This window comes from Bufo gargarizans, chromosome 4 (genome assembly GCF_014858855.1).
Source record: "Bufo gargarizans isolate SCDJY-AF-19 chromosome 4, ASM1485885v1, whole genome shotgun sequence".
NCBI lineage: Eukaryota > Metazoa > Chordata > Amphibia > Anura > Bufonidae > Bufo > Bufo gargarizans.
The window spans coordinates 230,851,642-230,872,300 of NC_058083.1; the positions used below are offsets into that span (position 1 = coordinate 230,851,642).

The 20,659-nt window shown below is 45.8% G+C and overlaps 1 protein-coding gene across 3 annotated transcripts in view; it reads right to left on the reverse strand.

The window, feature by feature from the left end:
- PRIM2 (DNA primase subunit 2) overlaps positions 1-20,659 on the reverse strand; it is a 203,700-nt gene that overhangs the window by 177,051 nt on the left and 5,990 nt on the right. For 2 of the 3 annotated variants that reach the window (XM_044291652.1, XM_044291653.1), the window contains exons 2-5: positions 20,414-20,615; positions 19,890-19,993; positions 19,681-19,772; positions 7,102-7,222 (exon numbers count right to left, since the gene is read on the reverse strand). In XM_044291652.1, coding sequence (XP_044147587.1) covers positions 7,102-7,222; positions 19,681-19,772; positions 19,890-19,993; positions 20,414-20,573 — 477 coding nt within the window. In that variant the 5' untranslated portion in view covers positions 20,574-20,615. Of the gene's footprint in view, positions 1-7,101; positions 7,223-19,680; positions 19,773-19,889; positions 19,994-20,413; positions 20,616-20,659 lie in introns of those variants that run through there. The other variant, XM_044291654.1, reaches the window with a different exon arrangement.

The window sequence follows — 20,659 nt, forward strand, 5'->3', positions numbered from 1 at the left end:
ACATCTTGTATTGAAAAGCTCCAGCTGATAATGAGACATGAATATTCATGAGCTCCTGACTCTCCCCGCCCACCTGCTGCTGAATGACAGTTTGTTTCCATAGGAATCAGCAGCAGGTGGGCAGGGGAGTGGCTATAGCTCTGAATTAAATATACGCTGGACTCAATGACATCACGCCGGACTAGAATCAGCTCATTAGCATGCAGCATCTTGGTGTATATATTATGAGGTAACCATCTGTCACACCAGTAAGTGAATACATCTAAGGTAGTTTTTAGTAGTTAATGATTGTATATAATTAGTTAGATTATAATCAAATACCCACATGACAGGTTCCCTTTAACCCCTTAGGGACCCATGACGTACTGGCACGGCATGGATCCCGAATCCTTAAGGACCCATGACGTACCGGTACGTCATGGCTTGAAATCGCGATTCCGGCGCCGCGGGGGTTAATCGGAACGGGATGCCAGCTGAAATCACCCCCCCCCCCCCCCCCCCCCGTATCGACGATCGCAGAAAACTGCAGGTCAATTCAGACCTGCGGTTTTCTGCGTTTCCGGTCCATTCAGGTGTCCTGTCACCCGATGAACCGGTATAAGACTGACTGCGATCGGTGGCGTGATTACACACCACCAATCGAAGTACGAAGATTTGGAGAGGCGGTGCTGGCCCTGGTGCTGAACACTGCTGTCCAGGGTGCTGATTGGTGCAGGGGAGAGAGGCGCGAGATTCAAACTTCCTGCGCTCCTCTCCCCCCTCCTCTTCCTGTCCAGCACCCTGACCGTGCAGCACCAGCTCCCCCTAATCGTAATCCATCACCCTCCTGCACCCATCGCCACCCAGGTAAGTTAGGGTCAGTGAGGGAGAGGCACCATTAGGAAGGGAAAGAAGGGAAAAGTAAGTTAGGGGGGGGGGGGGGGGGGAAATAAAATAAAATTTTACACAAAACTTTCTTGATCCATCTATCAGACCCCAGACCCCCCTGCCACCAGCCCCCTTACTACCACTTTTTTTATTTTTATTTTTTCTGCGTGCGCTGACTGTCTGGCACTTTTATCGTCCGGCCACTGTTAGTGCATCGCCCGCCCCACCGCTGATCAGCAACTTAGAACTTTTTTTTATTTTTTTTCTAACACTTGCCCCTTTTTTTTTTTTCCTTTCTTAGTACACGAACACCCGTTGCCCCCACACACACGCACATATAATAAAGTTTGCCGCACACGCACACACACCCATGGCCCGCCGGGTGTTCTCGGCCGAGGAGGCATACGCCCAGATTGCCTCCGACTCAGAGCCCCAATGAGGATGAGGATGACCCCACATTCCTTTTATCATCCGCATCCTCCTCATCATCATCGAATGACGATGAGCAACCAAGGCGGCGGAGACGGGGGCCCCACATGCTAGGGATCCTGTGGCCCACCCTAGTACGAGCCGCCCTGGGGTTCGTACTGGTTTCCCGGCCCACCAAATAAGTTCACCGGAGCTCACTGCCGATGAACTTAGCTGGTGTCCCCCAGTGGACTTTGAGCCTGAGATTCCGGATTTTGCTGGCAATCCTGGAATCCAGATTCCCACAGTGGGGTTTACTGAAATAGACTATTTTAGTTTTTTTTTCAGTAACCCACTGGTGAATCTGATGGTGGAGCAGACAAATCTGTACGCCCAACAGTTCGTCGCTCAAAACCCAGGCTCATTTTTGGCTAGACCTGGTGGCTGGAAGCCAGGTCAGTGCAGCCGAGATGAGGACATTTTGGGGCCTCGTGCTGCATATGAGTCTAGTCCAAAAACCCAGTGTCAGGCAATACTGGAGTGGGGACGTCCTATACCAGACCCCACTGTACAGTATGGCCATGACACGTCCCCAGTTTGAGGCCATCCGGAAATGTCTCCATTATTCCGATAAAAATTGGGATTTTGAAGATTTCTGAAAAATTTCAAAATTTGCTTCTAAACTTCTAAGCCTTGTAACATCCCCAAAATGCTACAAACATGAAGTAGACATATGGGGAATGTAAAGTCATCACAATTTTTGGGGGTATTACAGAAGTAGAGAAACTATGCAAAAAAAATTACTTTTTTGACCCAATTTTAGCAGTGTCATGAAGTACAATATGTGACGAAAAAATCTCAGAACGGCCTGGGTAAGTCAAAGCGTTTTAAAGTTATGAGCACTTAAAGGGACACTGGTCAGATTTGCAAAAAATGGCGAAGTCCTTAAGGTGAAATAGGGCTGAGTCCTTAAGGGGGTTAAGGGGCTTAGGCTAATTTCATATCTGCAGCAGACATTCCAGCAGGCTGTTCCGGCTGAGAACAGCTTGCCGGAATTCTCCGGATCTAGCACCGCCAGATGCCAAAGGAATGGCCGCTGGCACCATTAACTAAATTAGGATCTGGAGGAGATACAGCTTCAATTCGGCAAGAATTAGCTAACTGTTGCACCGCATTCTGCCCCTGAAATACTCCTAATATAGTTGTCTTTCAGCTTAATAAATGACCCCCAAAGTGCCCAGCAAAGTGTTTCCAAACTTTCAAAGAACCGAAGACTGCCTATTCAGATAGACCAAGCCTGCCTACTGCAAGATCACTGCGCTCCGACAGTGATGAGGCTAGTGGCGCTGTGCATGTGCAGTACATAGAGTAAGGCCTATGCCCTTACTATGTATTGTGGTGCACAGGCAGATACCAGAGAGGCGACCTCACAGATAGAGGGGAAGGGCATTGGAGACATCTCAGGGTGTTAGAAGCACATAGGGGAGATACTGGGTTCTCTGAATAGGCTTGCTTGGGATCTCGAGAAATTTGGAAACGTCCTATTGGGCACTTTGTTCCAAATTTTCACATAAAACAAACATTTTCTGGCAATAGCAAATGCACAAAACTATACCAAAGGTATGTTTTTAACCACGTTTTTGTCCACCACAGCACTGTAGCATTAATTATACAGGCCAAATACTGGTAACATTATTCCAATCAGTAGTGAGCCAAGATCCCAGAACACAATGTCATCCTCTTACAATATATCAAAAGATCATTCTAAATGGGATCCCCACAAGTATTAAAGGGGCTGTACACATTAACTGTTGCCAATACTCCTGTCAGAAAATGACCTTCTGTGGGAATAAGCCTGCTTTCAGTGATCAATGGCGGATTACAATAAGGCCATTTTGGGCGGCAGCCAGGGGCCCGAGGCTCCAGGGTGGCCCATGGCTGCCCAAAGTGCAGATCAAAGTCTTCCTGCAGGATCAGGCTGGTGAAGAGAGAAGAAGCTGCTTCATTTCTGCAGGAGTGGTGCCGGCCTTTCTCTACTGTATAGCTGCATGACACCTCTCCCACACCTGGAAGGACTTAGACGTCAGCTCTCCCTGCATCAAAAGATAAAGGCTCCTGTGTACAAAGTAAATAGAAGTGTGTATGCTTATATAGATGTGTGTAAATATGTTAAAGATATATATGTGTAATGTCTGTATGTAAATAAATTATTCATATGTGCATATAAACGTATACCGTATATGTCTCTATATCTCTGAAGGTTCTCATTCATCTAGGTCACAGTAGATCTTGCAGAAATGTTCCTCTCCCCCTACCAGTCTGTTACCAAGTTCATTCTCATTGTACTTGTGTTTTAGAAGAGGAATTGTGTACATTGCCATGGATTTAAATTCAAATGAATGATAAGTCAAAACAACTGGACTTGTATTTTTTCTTCAAGATAGTCATCTGAGTGGCTTTCTCAATTACCATGGCTTGTACAAGAAATACTGGTGCCCCGTGCTTCTGTCATGGAGGCAAGATGTTGTACCCACTGAAGCAGCTTGTACTTCATGTTTTGGAATTTTAAGCCAGGCGTCATCCACATATCTGAATCATTGTCTGTCTGCGTTAAAGCTGGCAACTCACTGAGGCAGCAACTGGTTCACTTAAAAGATCTTACGCAACACAGAAAGAACAATATAATGTATGCAGTCCATTTTGGAACAGTCAAAAGGGCACTCTTTAAGCCTGAATTAATCCTACAGAAAATTTGATTTACGAGTTGGAAGATGCAAACAAAACATCGCTAATGTGAATGATTGGGGACCAAGCCTGGACAACAGCCTGGGCCTTTGGGCCACTTTATTCACCATAAGGCTGGGTTCACACCTGAGCGCTTTACAGCGCGTTCCTACACGCTGTAAAACGCTCAACAGGCAAGAACCAATGATTCCCTATGGGAATGGTTCTCATCTGAGCGTTTTACAGCGCGTACTATCGCGCTGTAAAACGCCCGACGCCCCAAGAAGTACATGAGCTTCTTTGGGGCGTCTTGTCGCGCGTTCCCATACATAGACTTCAGCGGGAACGTGCGACAATGGGCGTTCGCTTGTCTCTGTATGCGTGATTGCAAACGCCCGTACAATTGCGCATACAGAGCGCTCCATCACGAACGCTCAGGTCTGAACCCAGCATAATAGTGGGTTTGCGGTCAGCCAAGCTGCAGTTGGTCCATGAAATGCATTTGACACGCAGTATTTGTTTCACAGAACACAATTTCTATGATGCCGTGCGCTTTGTGCTGCCGCAGTACAGTAATACACTCATATAAATCATAAGAGTGTACTACTGTACGGAGGCGGCCCAAAGCACACAGCGTCATAGCAACCAATGACGCGGTGCTCTCCTGCACTAAGAAGGATGCCAGTCCGGTATCTCACGGACCATGTTACACAGACGTGTGAATGAAGCTTAAAGGGAACCTGTCACCGGGATTTTGTGTATAGAGCTGATGACATGGGTTGCTAGATGGCCACTAGCACAACCACAATACCCAGTCGCCATAGCTCTGTGTGCTTTTATTGCTTTAAAAAAACGATTTGATACATATGCAAATTAACCTGAGATGAGTCCTGTCCCTGACTCATCTCACATACAGGACTCATCTCAGGTTAATTTGCATATGTATCAAATCTGTTTTTTTCCACAATAAAAGCACACAGAGCTATGGGGACTGGTTATTGTGGATGTGCTAGTAGCCATCTAGCAACCCATGTCCTCAGCTCTATACACAAAATCCCGGTGACAGGTTCCCTTTAAGGCATACTGAAATCCAACACATCCGATCCTTCTTTCCTCCAACATCTGCCGTCAAGGGAGTCATGAAGTTCCCAAACACATTAGAGCAACTTTATTTAGACACCAAGCCACCCAGCCAATAAAAGCCCACAACGTAACCTGCCTAGTTTAGATAATTAAAGTTTTGTCACATACGCAAATAACATATGATGTATAGAAAGGGGTTCACTGCAAATATTTGATACCTACAATTACTGTATGATCTCCTACAGCCATGTTATATACCTGATAAACTGTTAAATAGTCATTGTACGGTTTATCTTTTATATACTATACCTGACAGAATGTGATATAGCTATATTCTACGGTTTACCTCTGTTATACTATACCTGTTTAGGGTTGTTTTGATACCAAAATTTTGATTCAATTTCTATACCATAAAAAAGTATTGCGATCCTCGAAAAAATAAACCAAGAAAGCAGTGTGCATTCCGCATTTTATGGAACGTCCGGCCCATAATCAAAGAAGGTGACAAAAAAAAAAAAAAAAAAAAAGGCAAATCGAGCGTCTTTTCTTTTTTCTGTTATGGTGTTCACCGCATAGATATTTTTTTTTGTATTTTAATAGTCCAATTTTTGGGGGGCGTGGCGATATGTAATATGTTTATTTATTGTTTAGATATTTTATATGTAAAATTGGGAAAGAGGGTGATTTAAACTTAATATTTTGGTGTTATTTAATAACTATTTCCCCCTTAGGGGCAAGAAATGGGTTCTTTTCATCCCTTGTCCTATTCACCCTAATAAAGCTCTATTAGGGTGAATAGGATCTCACAGGATCTCTCCCTGCTGTCCTGTGCATAGTACACACAGCAGCAGGGAGATTACCTCGGCAGCCACGTCAGTAGCGTCCTGGCTGCCATGGTAACCGATCGGAGCCCCAGGATTACACTGCTGGGGCTCCGATCAGAACCTGCCACTGTACCACCAATGAGGAGGGGAGGGGACCCTGTGGCCACTGCCACCAATGATTTTATTACTGGGTGGGTTGGGGGGGGGGGGGGGGGGGTTGCACTGCGCCACCAATGAAGATGAGTAACCTTTTAATAAAGTAGGCGGGTGCCAGCTGCAGAATCACATAGCCGGCACCTGACCTCTATGACAAAGCACTGCAATCTGCAGCAGTTAACCCCTCAAGTGCCGCACCTGAGGGGTTAACTTCCGCAAATTGCAGCGCCCTGTCAGAGGTCGGGTGCCGGCTATGTGATTCTGCTGACGGCACAGCCGCCTATATTTGTATTAATGGGCGAGTTATCATTGGTGGCGCAGTGGCCACAGCCCCTCCCCTTCTCCGCCCCTCTCTCTTTTTAATGGCAGCAGCAGCACAGTGGGGAGGGAGAGACTCCTCTCCTGTGCTGCTGAGGAGAACATGGTGCGTGCTGAGGGCAGCGTGCGCCATATTCTCTGATACTAGGCTGCCTAGTATCAGTAAATGTCAAATCCCGGTATCGAATCGATACCGGTACAGAAGTATCAATTAGGTATCGATAATTCGATACTCGCTACAATTAGGTATCGATAATTCGATACTCGCTACAACCCTATACCTGATACACTGTGATATAGCAATATTCTACGGTTTACCTTTTTTTTATACTAGTTCTATTAAAAAATTTAATGCAACCGTTCTATTAACTGTATACAAGAGAGTAACTGACATCTTTGAAAGGTGAAGAAAAGTACACTACATAAAAATAATCCATGGTGCCAGGAATAGTGCAGGATTGATCTGAATTTCATAGAGTAAGATCTCAATCTGAGCTTTAGCTAAAGCTCAATAAAACTGTCTGCAAATTCCAGAAGATGTCAAGGATTGCTGTACAGTTCATAATATTGATTTTTATTTAGGTCAAAGAGTTTTTATGTTAAAACACCCAAGTGTCAAATGCCGAGGTCATTACAATTACAGTCAAGATGGCCAAAAGATGAGCTGTATGGTTTATACCAACAAACATGCAAGCATATACCCCACCATAGATTTACTTACAGCAACATACTCCATATCATTGAATTTAAGAATGTCTTGGATTTTTTCTTTTGGTAAAAGGCTGAAGCGAAATTTGAACAAGTCCATTTCCTGTTGTATGAACCATCGTCTCAAGTCTTCCCTACCCCAAAAAAAAGTGCATTATAATTAAAGCAAATAATCGTAATTTTTACAAGTCACTTACCACAGCCATCAGACTAGTACAAACAAAACACATTTTGCACCACTACTAAGGGCTCTTTCACAGGAGCGGATGCCGTGAAAGAGAGCCAAGCCCGGACAGCAGAGACACGGAGCTTTAAACACAATTGATAATGCTCTGTGCTTCTCTGATCTTTTTACTACAAAATCACAGTGAGATAAAGTTATCACCATGATTTTGTAGTAAGAAGATCAGAGGCACAGAGCATTATCAATCATGTTAATGTACCGTGTCTCTGCTGTCCGGAACAGGGCTTGGCTCTCTTTCACGCAGCGGATTACCCGCACGGCATCCGCTCATGTGAAAGAGCCCTAAGAGTACAATCACCTAGGCTCCATGGCAGACAAAGCACTAGCAGATCAATGGTGCTGTGCAGGTCGCACAGTATGTATATATTGCGTTTACCAGGTGCCTGAATTACTTTTCTAAAATAAAAAAGTAGACCATTTCTAGGTATACTAGAAAGGTGCAGCTTTCAATTCACCATGGTCATTTTTGTAGGGAGCATTAAATGTAAAAATAGCTCTACTCTTAGACGTGTCAGAAATGTAGCCCTCACCGTCTTTAAGGCTAGGGCTACACTGGAATGACAGTCTATGGTAGTTCTTCATCAGGATTAACAGGAGCCATGTGACAGCATGTGGTAGGAGAGATGAGCAGTGCTATGTAAGTACTACTTATCTTTCATGAAGAAACTCTACACCCGATGATCAGGTCTATCACCAGTGGCTCCTAATATTCATACAATTTACATACACACAGATTTAACAATGTTTATCTTGATATTCATAATGCAATACATACACAATTGCTGCAAATTTTACATTGACTTTCAGTGCATTTTGTAGAGATAAAGGGGTTTTCCCGGATCCTCAGGAAAGGTCATTACTATGTTAAGATACCATTGTAGTGAATGGTAATTGAGCTGCAGTAACCCAGCATGGCCACTACATTTTAAACAGAGCTGTGCGTCCTATTACATTGAAAGGCTAGTCCCAACACCAATGGCTGCAGGGAACAGCCGATCAGTGGGGTTGCAGGGTATCCTCACTGATCAGATATTACCTGTCGTCCTTTTAAAGGATTTGTGACAAGCTTATAAAGTTATGCTCTACCCACAGGAAAGTGAATTTATAACGGATTGCTGGGGTCCGACCACTGGACACCCACTGATCCAGAATGGAGCAGCAGCGCACATTCACAACTTTACTATCCATTAGAAAGGGGGATTTTGTGGCCCGTTCTCAGGATTAGTGGGGGTGCCAGCCCTGACCTTGGACCCGTATCACGGATTCACACATTACTAGTATTGCCTGATCCCTTGGTGTTTTGGACCAGTGCCCCTGACCCCCGTGGGTTACAGGTCAACTACACTGGGACTATTCCAAAAGGTAACAGCATGGTGGCTCCCCTGCTGCGAAGACCATATCCCTACATAGGGGTTACAGGGTAAATACAAGGGGACCACCAGAACAACATCCTCAGAAATAGTCCAAAGTCAAACCAGTTAGTTGGCACAGTGGATCCACAAGCATTTTCCATATGCATAACATGCATTATACGGACTCTGTGTTGTTGTTTGACTAAGCAGTACAACAACTACAGGGGGAAAACCTGAATCATAGTGTTAAAGCTGTATGTACTGTTTTGGCACAACCGTGGTTGTGTTTTCAGGCACAACAACGCATCCAGAAAGTATTCAGACCCTCCTACTTTAAGTTGCGGCCCTGTACAAAAAAATTAATTAAAAAAAATTATATTTTTACCCATCATTCTGCACTCAACATCCCAATGGAAGGGGTCCGTGATCCATCCACACCGCAAAAAAAATAGAACATGTTCTATTTTTTGCGGTGCGGAAGCACTCCTTCGTGCTTCCGTTCCACACCGCAGCTCCGAATTGCGGAACCATTCAAGTGAACGGCAACGGCCGTGTGCATGAGGCTTAAGTTAAAGTGGCTGGGTCACTCAGTGTTCTCCCTAAGCCACTACTGTCTTGTCGTAGCTTAGGGTCATCGTCTTGTTGGATGGTAAACCTTCCACCCAATCTGTTATTTTCATTAAGAATATCTCTCTATTTTGATCCATTCAGCTTTCTCTCAACCCCTAACAGTCTCTTTGTCCCACCCGCTAAAAAACACCCCCACAGCATGATCCTGCTACCACCATGCTTCAATGTAGGGATAGCATTGTGCAGATGATGAGCAGTCTAGTCTCCTCTAGGCATGACACTTAAAATTGAGGCCAAAAATTCCAGTTTTTGTTTCATCAGACCAGAGAATCTTGTTTCTCATTATGAGAGTCCTTCAGATACTTTTTTTTTTTACTAACTCCAGGTGGGCTTCCATTTATCTTTTACTGAGGAGAAGCTTCTTTCAGGCCACTCTGTCATAAAGCCCAGATTGGTAGAGTGGTGCAGTGATCTTTGGAGCTCAGCCAGAGTGAGAAGTGGGTTCTTGGTCACCTCTCTTAAGGCCCCTTTCACACCGATTACTTAGTTTGGTGGGGCACTCAGCTCTAGGAAGAATTATGGAGGCCACAGTGTTCACAGTAAATTTCAGTAGAGCAGAAATGTTTTTTACCAGATCTGGGCCTCCACATAGTCCTGTCTCTGAGCTCTACAGGCAGTTATTTTTTCCTCATGGCTTGGTTTTTGCTCTGATATGCATTGTGAGCTCGGAGACCTTATTTAGACAGCAATGTGTCTTTCCAAATCATGTCCAATTTACTAAAGTTACCACAGGTAGACATCAATCAAGGCAGAGAAACAGCTCAAAGATGATCAAGAGAAATGAGAGGCCTCCAGAGCTAAATGTCAAGTGCCATAGCAAAAGATATAAATACTTATGTCCATGCAAAATTAAACTTTTTAATAAATTTGCTCATTTAAAATTCTATTTTCTCTTCACTTTCTTATTATGGCATATTTAGTACAGATTGATGGAGGAATTTTTTTTTAGCACAAGGCCGCAACATAATACCGTGAGAAGGCCTGAAAATATCTGAATTTATAGTAAGGAAATTGTCACTATACAAACACATCTATGGGAAATTGCAATTTCAATTTTTTCGATGCTGAATTTTTCCCTATTTAAACCAAAGGATAAACAAAGCAGTAATGCCGCATGTTTTTTTTATTTGCTACTATACATAGTACAGAAGTTGCCAGAGTTAGGCTACATTCATACGTCCACAATTTCGTTCCGCATTTTGTGGAACGGAATTGCGGGCCCATTCATTTCTATGAATGGGCCCGGAAAAAAAAAATATAAATAAATAGAACAAAGAACATGTCCTATTCTTGTCTGCAATTGCGGACAAGAATAGGTATTTTCTATTAAGTGTCGGCGATGTGCGGTCCGCAAAATGCGGAACACACATTGCCAGTGTCCGTGTTTTGCAGATCCGCAAAACACACACACGGATGTGTGAATGGACCCTAAGTGTGAGGGTTAAATGGGTGAGATTAAAAGAGGTTTTCCTGCTATACACATTTATTACCTGTGCACAGGATAGGAGATAAATGTATGTCCACTGGGTTGCTTACCATTGGAAACCCTACAGCTTACTAGAACGGGGGTCCCGAGTCCCCAGTTCATCTACACTCACACAAGTGAGAAGTGTAAATAGAGTGGTCCAGCATGGGACCTACTACATCATTACCACTCTACATGACAGAAGGAAACAGACTACATTAGAGCATTCATGAGAGATTCTCTTTAAAGGGGCTATCCGCTTTCTTTATATTGATGACCCATCGTCCCTATAGGTCAATAATATTTAAAAAAAAAAACAGACAACCCCTTCAACATCATTCTGAAGTCTGCCAATATAAATTCTGCAGTAAACTGCAGTAGGATAGGTTATTTTGCACTTGTAAGCCGGAAGATAAAATTAGTAAAGTAAAGTAGTGGCATGGGAGCAGCCTTATTCCCAGGTTAAGAAACTGCAAGAACCAATTAACACAGAAATATGAAAGAAAACTCTGAAGAAATTATAAAGGTTTTTATAGGACGATTCATGTTACACCATATACTGAATCTTCAGTCACATGTATACTGTATGAACACTTCATTCAGATCACAGATAGACTGCACAGAGGAGCCACCTGCTGGATGGAATTAATAAAGATGCCTCACAAAGTGACTTCAGACCTGAACTAGTCCTTAAAAAGTGGGTTTTGAAACTTTTCTGAAAAATTTCAAGATTTGCTTCTAAACTTCTAAGGTCCCCAAAAAATAAAATGGCATTTACAAAATGATCCAAAACATGTAGTAGACATATGGGAAATGTAAAGTAGTATTTTCCGGCGTATAAGACGACCCGCAACTTTTCCATTTAAAATATAGGGTTTGGGCTACACTCGCCGTATAAGACTACCCCTGAATGCCCAGCCCCTCCCTGTCTTCAAGACTATCTTCTCCAGTCGAGGGAATTGACTGGGATCTGTGGATGACACTGCTATGGGGGGGAGGGGGATCTATGGAGGACACTATATAGCATCTTATGCTATATGTGCCGGCCACAGATTGCCCCTCCCCATGACAGTGCCGGCCACAGATTGCCCCTCCCCATGACAGTGCCGGCCACAGATTGCCCCTCCCCATGACAGTGCCGGCCACAGATTGCCCCTCCCCATGACAGTGCCGGCCACAGATTGCCCCTCCCCATGACAGTGCCGGCCACAGATTGCCCCTCCCCATGACAGTGCCGGCCACAGATTGCCCCTCCCCATGACAGTGCCGGCCACAGATTGCCCCTCCCCATGACAGTGCCGGCCACAGATTGCCCCTCCCCATGACAGTGCCGGCCACAGATTGCCCCTCCCCATGACAGTGCCGGCCACAGATTGCCCCTCCCCATGACAGTGCCGGCCACAGATTGCCCCTCCCCATGACAGTGCCTAGTGGGAGGAGCATGACCGTGATGTCAGTGAGCGAGCGCCGCCCGCACTGCCTGTTACCAGAGCCGAGAGTAAGGTACCCTAGTAAAGAGATAAGCGCTGATTTAACATTATGGATTAGAGTTTATAAATGTATACTCCTGTGAGCGGCAGGGCCTTGTATATTCTAACCCCCAGGCAGGCGTCCCCGTCACCATGGGGGTTAGAATATACCATCGGATCTGAGTATACCCGGCGTATAAGACTACCTCCGACATTTGAAAATAATTTCTAGTGTTAAAAAGTAGTCTTATATGCCGGAAAATACAGTAACTACACTACGTGCAGAATTATTAGGCAAATGAGTATTTTGACCACATCATCCTCTTTATGCATGTTGTCTTACTCCAAGCTGTATAGGCTCGAAAGCCTACTACCAATTAAGCATATTAGGTGATGTGCATCTCTGTAATGAGAAGGGGTGTGGTCTAATGACATCAACACCCTATATCAGGTGTGCATAATTATTAGGCAACTTCCTTTCCTTTGGCAAAATGGGTCAAAAGAAGGACTTGACAGGCTCAGAAAAGTCAAAAATAGTGAGATATCTTGCAGAGGGATGCAGCACTCTTAAAATTGCAAAGCTTCTGAAGCGTGATCATCGAACAATCAAGCGTTTCTTTCAAAATAGTCAACAGGGTCGCAAGAAGCGTGTGGAAAAACCAAGGTGCAAAATAACTGCCCATGAACTGAGAAAAGTCAAGCGTGCAGCTGCCAAGATGCCACTTGCCACCAGTTTGGCCATATTTCAGAGCTGCAACATCACTGGAGTGCCCAAAAGCACAAGGTGTGCAATACTCAGAGACATGGCCAAGGTAAGAAAGGCTGAAAGACGACCACCACTGAACAAGACACACAAGCTGAAACGTCAAGACTGGGCCAAGAAATATCTCAAGACTGATTTTTCTAAGGTTTTATGGACTGATGAAATGAGAGTGAGTCTTGATGGGCCAGATGGCTGGATTGGTAAAGGGCAGAGAGCTCCAGTCCGACTCAGACGCCAGCAAGGTGGAGGTGGAGTACTGGTTTGGGCTGGTATCATCAAAGATGAGCATGTGGGGCCTTTTTGGGTTGAGGATGGAGTCGAGCTCAACTCCCAGTCCTACTGCCAGTTTCTGGAAGACACCTTCTTCAAGCAGTGGTACAGGAAGAAGTCTGCAAGGTAAGAAAAACATGATTTTCATGCAGGACAATGCTCCATCACACGCGTCCAAGTACTCCACAACGTGGCTGGCAAGAAAGGGTATAAAAGAAGAAAATCTAATGACATGGCCTCCTTGTTCACCTGATCTGAACCCCATTGAGAACCTGTGGTCCATCATCAAATGTGAGATTTACAAGGAGGGAAAACAGTACACCTCTCTGAACAGTGTCTGGGAGGCTGTGGTTGCTGCTGCACGCAATGTTGAGGGTGAACAGATCAAAACACTGACAGAATCCATGGATGGCAGGCTTTTGAGTGTCCTTGCAAAGAAAGGTGGCTATATTGGTCACTGATTTGTTTTTGTTTTGTTTTTGAATGTCAGAAATGTAGATTTGTGAATGTTGAGATGTTATATTGGTTTCACTGGTAAAAATAAATAATTGAAATGGGTATATATTTGTTTTTTGTCAAGTTGCCTAATAATTATGTACAGTAATAGTCACCTGCACACACAGATATCCCCCTAAAATAGTTAAAACTAAAAACAAACTAAAAACTACTTCCAAAAATATTCAACTTTGATATTAATGAGTTTTTTGGGTTCATTGAGAACATGGTTGTTGTTCAATAATAAAATTAATCCTCAAAAATACAACTTGCCTAATAATTTTGCACTCCCTGTATTTTTGGAGTCATTACTATTATAAAAGTAGAGAAACTGAAATTTTCCAATTTTTCCTAATTTTTTGCAAATTTGGTATTTTTTTTTATAAAAAAAAATTCAATGTTTGGACTCAGTTTTACCACTGTCATGAAGTACAATATGTGACGAGAAAATAATCTCAGAATGGCTTGGATAAGTAGAAGAGTTTTAAAGTTATTACCACATAAGGCTACTTTTACACCTGCGTTTTGAATTCAGTTTGCAAGATCCGTTTCAGGGATCTCACAAACGGTTCAAAACGGATCAGTTCAGCCCCAATGCATTCTGAATGGATAAGGATCCGTTCAGCATGCATCAGTTTGGCTGCGTTTGGTCTCCATTCCGCTTTTGAGGTGGACACCAAAACGCTGCTTGCAGCGTTTTGGTGTCCACCTGACGATGCAGAGTCAAACGGATCCGTCCAGACTCAAAATTGAAGTCAATGGGGACGGATCTGTTTGTCCTGGCTCCGCTTTGACACGAATCCATTAGAAACCGTTCACGTCTCTGCACATGCCCAGTAATTTCCTGTCCCTCCCCTCATCGTTGGCCATTTTGGATTATCAACTTGCTGAACACTGGTAAGTATATTAAGTTTTGTCTGTTTGTCTCTCTTTTTTTCTATCTCTAGGAGGGGGCTGCTGGCACTTGGGAAGGGGTGTGTGTGTGTCTGGAACAGTGGGGGCTGCCTTTATGGGGTCTACTGGCTCTGGGGGTGGCTGCTGGCACTGGTGTGTGGAGGCTGCTGGCACTGGTGGTGGGTGGCTGGAACAGTCTGCTGGCACTGCGGGGGTGTTTGTGGCTGGAACTGTGGGGGCTTCTGGCACTGCAGGGATGTGTGTGGCTGGAATTGGGGGGGGGGGTCTGCTGGCACTGCAGGGATGTGTGTGGCTGGAATTGGGGGGGGGGGTCTGCTGGCACTGCAGGGATGTGTGTGGCTGGAATTGGGGGGGGGGGTCTGCTGGCACTGCAGGGATGTGTGTGGCTGGAATTGGGGGGGGGGGGTCTGCTGGCACTGCAGGGATGTGTGTGGCTGGAATTGGGGGGGGGGGGGGTCTGCTGGCACTGCAGGGATGTGTGTGGCTGGAATTGGGGGGGGGGGGGTCTGCTGGCACTGCAGGGATGTGTGTGGCTGGAATTGGGGGGGGGGGTCTGCTGGCACTGCAGGGATGTGTGTGGCTGGAATTGGGGGGGGGGGGTCTGCTGGCACTGCAGGGATGTGTGTGGCTGGAATTGGGGGGGGGGGGTCTGCTGGCACTGCAGGGATGTGTGTGGCTGGAATTGGGGGGGGGGGGTCTGCTGGCACTGCAGGGATGTGTGTGGCTGGAATTGGGGGGGGGGGTCTGCTGGCACTGGGGGGGATGTGTGTGGCTGGAACAGTGCAGGCTTCTGGCACTGGGGGGCTGGCACTGTGGTGGGGGGGCTGCTGGCACTGCGGGGATGTGTGTGGCTGGAACTGTGCGGGCTTCTGGCACTGCGGGGATGTGTGTGGCTGGAACTGTGCGGGCTTCTGGCACTGCGGGGATGTGTGTGGCTGGAACTGTGCGGGCTTCTGGCACTGCGGGGATGTGTGTGGCTGGAACTGTGCGGGCTTCTGGCACTGCGGGGATGTGTGTGGCTGGAACTGTGCGGGCTTCTGGCACTGCGGGATGTGTGGCTGGAACTGTGCGGGCTTCTGGCACTGCGGGGATGTGTGTGGCTGGAACTGTGCGGGCTTCTGGCACTGCGGGGATGTGTGTGGCTGGAACTGTGCGGGCTTCTGGCACTGCGGGGATGTGTGTGGCTGGAACTGTGCGGGCTTCTGGCACTGCGGGGATGTGTGTGGCTGGAACTGTGCGGGCTTCTGGCACTGCGGGGATGTGTGTGGCTGGAACTGTGCGGGCTTCTGGCACTGCGGGGATGTGTGTGGCTGGAACTGTGCGGGCTTCTGGCACTGCGGGGATGTGTGTGGCTGGAACTGTGCGGGCTTCTGGCACTGCGGGGATGTGTGTGGCTGGAACTGTGCGGGCTTCTGGCACTGCGGGGATGTGTGTGGCTGGAACTGTGCGGGCTTCTGGCACTGCGGGGATGTGTGTGGCTGGAACTGTGCGGGCTTCTGGCACTGCGGGGATGTGTGTGGCTGGAACTGTGCGGGCTTCTGGCACTGCGGGGATGTGTGTGGCTGGAACTGTGCGGGCTTCTGGCACTGCGGGGATGTGTGTGGCTGGAACTGTGCGGGCTTCTGGCACTGCGGGGATGTGTGTGGCTGGAACTGTGCGGGCTTCTGGCACTGCGGGGATGTGTGTGGCTGGAACTGTGCGGGCTTCTGGCACTGCGGGGATGTGTGTGGCTGGAACTGTGCGGGCTTCTGGCACTGCGGGGATGTGTGTGGCTGGAACTGTGCGGGCTTCTGGCACTGCGGGGATGTGTGTGGCTGGAACTGTGCGGGCTTCTGGCACTGCGGGGATGTGTGTGGCTGGAACTGTGCGGGCTTCTGGCACTGCGGGATGTGTGTGGCTGGAACTGTGCGGGCTTCTGGCACTGCAGGGATGTGTGTGGCTGGAACTGTGCGGGCTTCTGGCACTGCGGGGGGGGGGGGCTGCTGGAACTGGGGGAAGGTTGGTTGGAACTGGGGGGCTGATGTCACTGTGGGGGGCTGCAGGCACTATGGGGGTGATTATGGCTCCTGTTGGAATATTATTTTTAATCATTTTATTATTAGGGTCGTCAAAAAAAAAAAAAAAAAAAAAAAAAAAAAAAATTTATTAGTACATTTCTAGAAAGTTTGAGGAGGGCATGCACCAATCTATCTTAAAGGGAACCTGTCACCAGTTTTATGGTGTCCTAACTAGGGGCAACATAAATAAGTGACTGATTCTCTTTAATTGACCCAGTCAATCTGCCAACATCTTGTATTGAAAAGCTCCAGCTCATAATGATGAGTCCTGAATATTCATCAGCTCCTGACTCTCCCCGCCTACCTGCTGCTGATTGACAGTTATTTTCTATATGAATCAGCAGCGGTTAGGCAGGGTAGTGGCTATAGCTGTGAATTAAATAATCGCTGGACTCGACATCACGCTGGACTCAAATCAGCTCATTAGCATGCGGCATCGTTGTGTGTATATTATGAGGTAACCATCTGTCACACCAGAAAAAAATAATAAAAAAAGTTGATATATGAGGAAATGGTGCCCTAAACAAGTTCCTTTAGCGTTATCTGCATTTTGCATGGTATTATGTTGCACACAGATGTCATCAAAGACACCGCCGTACTCAGTGACCGGTAAGTATAAAATCAACGCTTGGAGTTTGTACTGTTTGATTCGATTTAGTCATCATTATCGGAGGGCTCTCCAGCTATGGCCGGCTCCCCTGCCGGGGCTCGCTGCGTCCAGGGGAGGTGGACCAAGCCCGGACTGCAAGTCTTGATTAAGTAGTTTTAATTTGCATTTTGTACTAGGATTTACATTTAATTTTTTATTTCCTTTATTTCAGGGTTCCAGAGGCTCCACCAGGGAAGATGAGGAGTTTGGGGTCCCTACCATGATAACCTGCTCCTCATCCAACTGGTGGAGGTGCGTCCATCATTATGGGGCCACTCCGACCGCCACCACGCTGATCATCATCTGACCAGGAGGCTCTGGAGGGACATCTGTGCGCAAAATTTTTTAGACCTGGGGGGGGGGGATTTAAATGCGGCGGCTCAGGAGAAATATGTTAAGTACAACAATATGTATTTTAATACATTAATATTGTTCTTTTCCTTACATCATGCTAAATGCAATTTTTATGTTTTTTTTCTATAGTCAAACTGGTTACCATGCGTTGGCGATCTATTCGGGACAGCTTCAGGAGGGATTTTAACAAGGAGGTTCAGGCCCCGAGTGGCTCCGAAGGAACCTCAGGGACCACAAACATCCATACGGCGGCCCTGGGGTTCCTACGAAAGGCAATGGCACCAAGAAGGTAAATATTTGTAACAACTGTAAAAAAAAAAAATTTTTAAAAAGGGGCTGTCTCAGACAGCAGAGCGTTTGGCTCCCCTGTTTTGCCAGCCCCTATGGTATAAGGTAGACATAGCATAGAACAGACATGTCCAAACTACGGCCCTCCAGCTGTTGCAAAACTACAACTCCCAGCATGCCTGGGTAGCTTACAGCTATTAGGGCATGCTGGGAGTTGTAGTTTTGCAACAGCTGGAGAGCCGCAGTTTGGACATGCCTGGCATAGAACATGGATGTTTTATTTAAAGGACAATTCTTTACTTCCCTTCTTTTTTTTCCTACAGAAATGCCTGCAGCACTCGGGAGCCTGAACAACCTCCTGAGGCAGAACCGGAACAGATCGCCAGCGCCAGTCCTCCCTGCCCCTCATGTATCGGCTCAGGACAATCCGGGTCCCCTACCGAATCCCTCCGCTCAACAGAGGCTCTTTGGTTTTCGCCAAACTTTGAGAGCCCTGGTGAGCAGACAGAGATCCGGTAGGCCAAATCGAACTGATTATGCGAACCTTGTACAGCTAGTTTCCGACGCTCTAGAAGGTTTTGCCGAACATCAGGAGTTTAGTGCCGACTTGATTCGCCGCTGGGAGGGGGGGGCGGAGTCGGCGTTTCAACGCAGCCCAAACTACCATTATGGGCTAAGCATGATCAGTTTGATGGACTCAATGACGCCCGAGCAGTTGCATGAGTTTAAGATCATGCTAGAGAACGGGTCATGGCAAATTAGGCCAATAAGATAATGGGGTTGCATCAAAAGGGGCATAGATGTCCGTTATGATAACATAGTCCTGCCACTTTACAAATCACTAGTCAGACCACACATGGAGTACTGTGTACAATTCTGGGCTCTTGAGAACAAGGCACACATAGCAGAGCTGGAGATGGTTCAGAGGAGGGTGACTAAAGTAATAACTTAAATGGGTGGACCACAGTACCCTGAAAGATTATCAACATTAGGGTTATTCACTTTAGAAAAAAGACGACTGAGTGGAGATTTAATTACTATGTATAAATATATCAGGGGGCAGTACAGAGATCTCTCCCATCATCTATTTATACCCAGGACTGTAACTGTGACGAGGGGACATCCTCTGCATCTGGAGAAAAGAAGGTTTGTACACAAACATAGAAGAGGATTCTTTACGGTAATAGCAGTGAGACTATGGAACTCTCTGCCTGAGGAGGTGGTGATGGTCAGTTCACTAAAAGAGTTCAAGAGGGGCCTGGATGTATTTCTGGAGGGTAATAATATTACAGGCTATAGCTACTAGAGCGGGGTCGTTGATCCAGGGAGTTATTCGGACTGCCTGATTGGAGTTGGGAAGGAATTTTTTATTCCCCTAAAGTGAGGAAAATTGGCTTCTACCTCACAGTTTTTTTTTGCCTTCCTCTGGATCAACTTGCAGGATGACAGGCCGAACTGGATGGACAAATGTCTTTTTTCGGCCTTATGTACTATGTTACTATGTCAGATTTGCTAAAAATGGACTGGGCAGAAAGGTGAAAAATGACTTAGTCCTGAAAGGGTTAAAAGATTAGCAAAAATAAGATGAACGTTTCAAAAGACAGTGATGAAAAATAATGCAAAAACATTTAAAACACTTACGACTGGCAATATGCAAGGCGCAATATAAAGTGAGATATGTGATCTTTTCTTCGCTCGTCATAGACTTTGTCGTCTATCTCAACTTTTGTAGCCTGTCAAAAATAGATAAATCGATTAAACAAACTATATAAAAATTCTAGATTCACATGTACAAAATATTATAGATGAGATTCTGAGCAAAACGGCACAGCTGACATCTTCATACTTACATAAGTAAAAAGCTTCAGCTTTTTCAGTTCACTCTGCAGTTTTCCATTGTACTCGTCTGAACCCTTCACATAACTTATACCAAGGTTTTCTATTGTCTTCAAGACTACAATTAAAAAAAATAAAATTTAAAAAAAATTGTGCACATTAAGGCAATCCTCATAGGTTTATTTGCTCCACCTTGCACTCTATACTAGGCTTGGGTAAATGTTACGTCAGGTATGTCAATGATGATCTAGATCGGGCATGGCCAACCTACAGCTCTCCAGCTGTTGTAAAACTACAACTCCCACCATGCCCTGCTGTAGGCAGTCTGGGCATGCTGGGAGTTGCAGTTTTTAAACAGCTGGAGAGCCTCAGGTTGGCCATCCCTGATCTAGATGCTCCCTAAATCAATCTGTTATTGCTAATGTAGCAGCTGAATGGGTTCCCCGAACCTTGTGGTGGTAAAGCACACTACAGGCAAATACATCTCACGAAAAGGATAAACTTAGAAATACACCTCCTAGATTTCAAAACAACTTACGTTTAAGTCGCTCAATAGCGAACGTCTCAAACTCTGAGAGAGAAATATTTTCAGTAGGCGGAAGCTGGTAGAACTGAAGGCTGAATGGGTAATGATCCCCCTTTCTTTCTCCAGTTAGTTTTGTATTAATCCTCTGATGTCTATTCCTGGAGAACTGCATTTCCAAATCTAAAAAATTATACAATTATCCAACGAGACCACCCTGCAAATTCAGACAGAAAGCCAGTGACAAAACTGTTCATTAAA